Source organism: Lactuca serriola, chromosome 3 (assembly GCF_051521515.1).
Source record: "Lactuca serriola cultivar US96UC23 chromosome 3, Lser_US96UC23_V15, whole genome shotgun sequence".
Lineage (NCBI taxonomy): Eukaryota > Viridiplantae > Streptophyta > Magnoliopsida > Asterales > Asteraceae > Lactuca > Lactuca serriola.
Window position 1 is genome coordinate 203907792 of NC_136410.1, and position 7587 is coordinate 203915378.

Genomic DNA, 7587 nt, shown 5'->3' on the forward strand with positions numbered 1-7587 from the left:
CAAGGTCAAGATGCAATCCTTTTACCTCAAAGGTCCAGAAAGTTGAAGAAAATGGTGGATCTAGTCTTCCTTTATGATTCCTTGCACCAAGAAGGAGTTCTTTTCTTCACAAGCTTCACCAAATCAAAAAGCACAACCTCAATACCAAGTGAACAAGCTCTTAATCTTCCATGGAGTCTAGGGTTTCAAAATGGAGAGGTGGATGCTGAAGGAGATGCCCTAAACCAATAGTTATAGCCTTTAAATATGGGGGGGGGGGGGGAATCCTAAAAATCACGGGCTTGGGCTGCAACAACTACCATGTTGAAAGACCCTAACTTTCGCATTTCTAAAAGGCCCAAACTTTCATACTTCACAATATTGTTACTCGAAATTACTTCAAAACATGCTACATGCATATTTATAAATAATATTTTACGTTGATAGTGTGATTACGAAAATTTTGGATACAAACCGACTAAGTTTTAGTATAATATTACAAAGTGTTATATTTATTACATAACTACCCAGGATATTATATTTTTATACATACGTAAACCCAAGTACAAAAGTAATAGTATAAACTATTCTAATTCTTCCAACAGTATATTACTGTATTGGATTCTCATTACCTGCAATTGTTAAACACTGAGAGGGGTAAGCGGTGACGCTAAGTGAGTTCAATAATAGATACAATATAATGTTATGCCATATATATCCTTCAATATGGCAGAAGAAAAGAGGAACAAGGAACAACAAAGGCATATGTGTATCATATGACAGGCTTTCCATATCAATCGATGATCTGATTCAATAATATATAATCAATGAGATATAACAATATCAACTACTTGATATACATCAATAACACTTTGGCCCAAATGGCACAGAAGACATACAATTTCAGATTATCATTTTGCTAGAATATACAGGCTTTCAGCCCTACATAGCCCTCTTCCAATACCAGAAGTGATACGAGTCATGCTCTACATGGCTAAAGGCACAAAGCCAATACCATAAGTGATACGAGACATGCTCTACCTGGATAAAGACATAAATCTGATGCCAGAATAATAGGAGACATGCTCTACATGGCCAAAGGCTCAAAGTCAATACCAGAAGTGATACGAGACACGCTCTACATGATCAATGATATAAAAATCAAGATAACACAGGAAAGCACATAGAACATATAACACATAACATACAATTGTTCCTATATATTGAACTCACCGTGAAATAACTGGGGATTAATTTGGGCAGCACTTCGACTCTAAATATGACTTTCTGTGACGAAACCGAGGATTTTAGTTGAAAACCGGCCTTACTCGAGCAGAGTTTCAGCTAGAAAATATGATTTTCTCGGGAACTTCGGAGCGTCGGGACTTACTTCGGGTGTCGGGGATGATACCGGGACTTCGGGGGGTGTTAGAGGGGCTTGAGAGAGGCTAGAGATTGAATGAGAGTGAGAATTTGTAACATAAACCCGTAGGGCTTGATTTCTATTTATAGGCTGAAAATCGACTCTCAATTCGTGAACCATGTATGTTCACGTCGTGACTCGTGACTTTAATCCTGGTCATCCCCTAGGCTTGTCGTTTGTCTTTTAGGCTTGAAAAGCGCCGTTCACTCGATCTTTACCATTGTACTACTATTAACGAGACATTCAATTCTCATTTAGGTTGTGTCGGCTAAAAATCACTCGATCTTTATTTCGAGTTTTTAGTTGTCTACTGCTATACCGAAACTTAGAAAAATCATAACTTCCTAATACGAAGTCAGATTTAGACGTTCTTTTTATGAAGGCTCTCGGTTTAACGAATACTAAGACTTTCATTTAGATTACTAAGGCTAAAAAGTAGTTTATCAAAAACTCACTTTTTACACTATACGACGTTCTGCTGGTTTTGTCTCGAAACTTCGATTGGTCATAACTTCTTCGTTATAACTCGGATTTCGATGAGGTTTTCGCCTAAATGTTTCTAACGGGATTCTCTACAACTTTCAATAATAAAATTTTACTTATTTCAAAATTTATATTTTCGTTAAATTTCAATATTATATTGGAATCTCATAAGACTTCCAATATTTTCGAGTTATTCTAAACATAGTTTTACTTTGTTTCTAGTAAAAACTATCTGTTAGAACTCAATACTCAAAATCACATAATATTTCATAATAGTTTTCATTACAAAACACGATTTCAAAACGTATATGTTACACATGTCGTGGCCAATACCTTGCGACACCGTGGCAAATGAGCCAAACACGCTCTTCATTAGATTTCCATGCCACGTTGTGGTCATCAACCCACCATGCCTTGGCATATGATTTTCTCCAAAAACCATAACTTTGGCTCATTCAAGACTTTGGCTGATCATTTTGGAAAACGGGTGTTACAGAACACATGAATATGAATTGAATTAATATGAATCGAATATGAACATATGGACATTGAAGTAACAAATAAAACTACAATAAAAAATTATTCTAGATTGAACTAACATATTGAATAAAAAATTGTTATAAAATAACACCAAACTATTCTATTATTCAATTTATAACTATGAATTAGTTGAATATGAAATTCATCTTCCATGTCAAGACTTCAATATTCTTCATCTCCAAATTGATTAAATTCACCGTAGTCTGTACAATTAACATCTTCAAGTCTTTGAATCCAGTCATTATTGTTCTTCATCTTCCTGCAACTAAATTCAAAATGAGGTTGAAAGTTGAACATATAGATGTATATGAAAGTTGAAGAAGAAGAAGATAGTAATTTATATAAATTCAAGATAAAATTTACATCTTGAACATGTTGAATATGTATTTGAAAGTTGAAGAATATAGTAACGTGTATAAATTCAAGATGTAGTTTAAAGTTGAACATATTCAAGTATGTATAATTAGGTTTGTTGTTGGTTTTCAGAAAACTCATCGTCTTCCTCTATTTTTTAGTCAAAAACTCCATCTTCTTCGTTTGCACTAAATTGGGGTTTTATAATTTTGAAATTTCAAGATTTGGATGACTTATCCATGTAAATTAGCTAAGTTAGGGTAATGTAGTTTGGTTTTTTCTAATCTGAAATACATTGAATAACTTCTAAACGGTTTATTGATTTTGTTTGGGATTTGGTTTCTTTATTTTTAAGATCATGTGGTTACATGGTGGTGGTTATGTGTGTTGAATATAGCGACATTGATGAGTGTGAGTGTGTGTATGTGTGTTTAATTAACAATTGCTTCAGATTTGTGTAAAAATGTTTTAGCTTTCAAGAGTGAGTGTGTGTATTTAATAAAAAGATGCTTCAGATTTGAATCCAACTACAATTTCATTCATGAGTTCATCTTGGAGTAAAAATGCTTCGGATTGGGTGCTCATTGTATGCTTTTCGTAAGCAGAAAGATTTTTTTTTTGGCTAAGTCATACTTGTGACTGGTTCATTCATGAGTTCGTCGTGAAACCCAGAGAAAGTTTTGGTGGTAAATCTAGCAAATGACAGACAAATTTGATGATGGCTTTTGGTGGATGTCCGGGTTTTGCTTGCTTTCTCCATTATGTGTGTGTGAGAGAGATATTAAAAAAAATCTTTAAAATAAGAAAGAAGGTATAATAATCTTTTTAGTTTAGACAAATACCAAAATTACAAATAAATTTTCTGAAAAAACCCGTTCATCCAATTTTTTAACAAATTTTGATCTTTTAAAATATTATATGGACAATTTTTACAATTTTGTTAAGATGTTAAACTACAAGATCGGGACAAAAGCCACCGACAGTAGATTTTTTTTTTTTTTTTTTTTTTTTTTTTGTTAAAACAGTGAGAAATTCCATGATTTATAACGAGGGAGAGATGCATCGTGTTCCGTAGCCGAGATGTTTTTATGTGCTTTTGGACTGAATCGTATCTAAATCCAACAAGGGCCTCGTTTTACGTCATACATCCGACAGCATCTCCTCCATTCCTCGGTGAAGATGCGGTGGTTGTTAGTTGGTAGATCAAGGAGGAAGCCGGTGTCACTCCACTGCCTTCTCATCGCGTCTGCAACTTTCACCTGTATCGGCATCTTATTCCTCACTCTCCGTTCTCTCGACGATCCGACTCCGTCATCATTCACCACACACCACTTCACTACCACCGTCACTCAACCGGAAGATGAAAAGCAAATTACAAAAACCAAAGGATGCGCTACGGTGGAAGAGATGGGCGATGATTTCCGAGGTGGATTTCTTGAGCAGAGTCTCCGCGTTAGAAATATCATTCAACGTCACTTCGATCTTAACGGTATCCGATTAAACTTCCTTCTACTTACCTTTAAATCGTTAAACATTTCACATCTGTGCTTCACAAGCTTCACTTTGAATCGTGAATTCATCATCGATTTGCTACAATACACATTTGATTTTAGAAATTCAAACCTACTACTCTCAGATTGAATTAACATGTGTGTAATGGAATTCAAACTGTTATTATTGCAATTTACAGGTGCTGCTAGAATCCGAAGTCTTCCACCAGAGGAATTCTGCAGACAAAGATTTGTGATCGCAAAAGCATCAGAAGCAGGTTTTGGAAACGAAATGTACAAGATTCTAACAGCAGCAGCATTGAGTGTAATCTTGAACCGATCACTGATAATTGGACAAACCAGGCATATTGGTTCTATCTCAATCCTTTCTATAATTCAATTCAATATAAACATTTTACATTTTTACCCGATGCTTGTAAATGAATCTAATAATACATTCTTTCAGGGGAAAATATCCTTTTGGGGAGTACATATCGTATACCAATACTTCTTTCACCCTGAATGAAGTCAAACATCTATGGAGACAAAATGGATGTTTGACCACTTACGGGAAGCATTTGGTTATGAGAATTGATGATTTTCAAAGGCCATTAAAGACAAATGTTCTTTGTAGCAATTGGAGGGAGTGGGAAGAGCCTATAATATGGTAAAATTACGATACCGTCCCTCACTTTCTGTGTGTTTGTAGGCTTTTTAAATTAAATTTAATTTTGTGATTTGGTTGCAGGTTTCAGAATACTACAGATGCAGTGGCAGCTCAGTTTTTTCTAAAGAATGTTCATGTTGAGATGAGAAAGGCTGCTTCTGAGCTCTTTGGGCAACCTGAAAACACTCATAGGCCTAATGTGTTTGGGGAGTTGATGAGAATTCTCATATCTCCTACAGAAAAAGTAAAGCAAGCTGTTGATTTGGTTCTTGGTGGAGGGTTGGATCCTGATATTACATTGCATATGAGGATGCTTATGAACAGGTGTCTAAATTGCACTTTTAGTTATACAAAATTGGTAAAAAAAGAAAGTGAAACATTGTTGAATAAACTGGGAAAAGTATGAAATGTTGTTGTGTGATTACACGTTTAACCCTAATAATTCCAATCCTCATGGAACTAGCCATGCATACCATGCTTCTTGTTTGACATTTGAAATTTGTTTTGTTTTCAGGTCTGTGAGAGCATTACAAGCAGCATTGGATTGTACAAGAAAAGTGATGCAGAATGCACAATTAGGTTCCAGACCTAGGTTGGTTTTAGTTTCAGATACTCCCTCATTGGTGGAGGATGTGAAATTAAATTTTGATAGTTTTGCAGAGGTAATTAATTTGTATGAATTTTTTTTTTAACTGTATTTGTCAAAAAAATACTGTAGTGGATGGGACTAGACAAGCTTTCTAGGACTAACTTTGATGATGAGGAAGATATTCTTGTTGGAGTCCGTGTCCGATATTTTTTGGGTGGGATAAAAAATTACATGCCAAACATAGATTCAATCTAATGGATGCCAAACACAGTATAACTTGTTCAGTTCTATGTAACAAATGTTGCCTTACAAAATGTGACAATGTGTTGAAGATCAATTAAATGTTTTTTGTCCGTTGTAATTTATTTATGGTTTTTTGCAGGTTGTTCATTTTGACTATGAAAGTTATGATGGAGAATTAAGTGGCCAAAACCGTTTGCATAATTTAAATTTTAGGACAAAGGATTGGGGACCCGCACCCAGATGGGTTGCGTTTGTCGACTTTTTTCTCGCATCACGTGCCAGGCAAGCGGTAATTTCTGGGGCCCACAGACGTGTTGGGACAACCTACGTACAGTTGATTGCTGCTTTAGCCGCTGCAAATTCAGCTGGTATTTTCCCTCATTTACCATCGTTTTTAGGCGGTTTTAGCCACAGACGTGATGAGTGGTATTCTTGACTTTTGCACACACAAGATATTTGTTAGGAAAATGATCTCAAAGATTCCCAACAATGGGCCTAATGAAAAATAATAGAGAAATAACAACACAATAATATATGTGAAATGATGAGTGGTATTCTTGACTTTTGCACACACAAGATATTTGTTAGGAAAATGATCTCAAAGATTCCCAACAATGGGCCTAATGAAAAATAATAGAGAAATAACAACACAATAATATATGTGAAAACTCCAAAACCAGAGAAAAATCATAAGCCTTGTCAAAACAATTCACTATATGACAAATTTTTACAATCACATAGGCTAATCTTAAAGCCAACACCCAATTTCACCTATACCCTCAGAAAGATTTAATCCACACTTTTGACACTCTAAAACAAGCTGAAACTAAGAATCGAATACGTAAAATGTACTTTGCTTTAGGGCAATTTGAAAACAAAATCTTGGGTTTCTTTTTTAGTCACAGAGCCCCCTCCACCTTTTCTACTACAGAATTTATGGGACAATTACTCTGCTATTTAAGTCAAATTTTAACAAGATCTACGAGTCACTGTTCTACCTTTTTTAATAGGACAAAAAAAAAACAATTTTTGTCTTATTGACATCAGTCTTAGTATGTGTCATGCATGATACACAATATAACCTATTCTGTTAAGCATAACAAACCAAGCTTTAGAAACCGTGTCTTTTTGTCTTTTTCTGTAGCTAACAGACTTTTTTGTGGCAGATAATGTTGGTGGTAATTCGAGTTTCTCATTCTTCAGTAGTTTTCAGAGTACTCTAATTTCGGAAGGATTGAGTAATCAGGTAGGTTGGGGGCATATTTGGAATAGATTTTCAGGTCCCTTAAGTTGTGGAAACCAAACGAATCAATGTGCTTACACACCATTGTTACCTTCTGCGTGGTGGGATGGTTTGTGGCAATCGCCTACTCTTCGGGATATCCGTAAAATGGAAGCTTATGGCATTCGATTATCGGGATTTGGTACAGTTGATGAAAATCAACTTCTTTCTTTTTGTAACACTAGGAAAGAATTTGGGAAATTCGTTACCCTTGTATAAATGTATTTTTTTTCAAGTTTAATGAAAAGTGACATCACGATATTTGATTTAGAGTTTGGTATAAGTTTAATTCTTGTTGTTTATGTTAGTTATTTTATTTTTGGTTTATATTTGGAATACGTGGATGATACGTTTACACTTTTTGATTGACTTTTAATCGTCAAATATTTGGATATGTTTAACTTTTATATATAAAGACAATAGAAAAAGATTGTTTTTCGTCGTCAAAGTTTCTTAGAAAGTCTATGCGTTAGGGGCTAGACATAAAATTTCCCATATATTGCTGCAAGCTGCAAGATGCATTCAGAGGTTTTAAAA

General features: G+C 34.9%; 1 protein-coding gene across 2 annotated transcripts; it reads left to right on the forward strand.

Moving 5' to 3' along the window:
• The first annotated feature begins 3841 nt into the window (after nt 1-3841).
• On the forward strand, nt 3842-7320 carry LOC145093523 (uncharacterized). Of its 2 annotated transcripts, none has more exons than XM_079031669.1 (7): nt 3842-4268; nt 4470-4632; nt 4736-4936; nt 5018-5260; nt 5451-5598; nt 5908-6136; nt 6935-7320. In XM_079031669.1, exons 1-7 carry the CDS (start codon nt 3959-3961, stop codon nt 7267-7269), a joined length of 1629 nt encoding a protein of 542 aa, XP_078887795.1. In that variant the 5' UTR covers nt 3842-3958; the 3' UTR covers nt 7270-7320. The 2 variants fall into 2 exon arrangements, with proteins under 2 accessions (XP_078887795.1, XP_078887796.1); XM_079031670.1 differs by having other exon boundaries at nt 5908-6194; nt 6935-7072.
• The last annotated feature ends 267 nt before the right edge of the window (nt 7321-7587 follow it).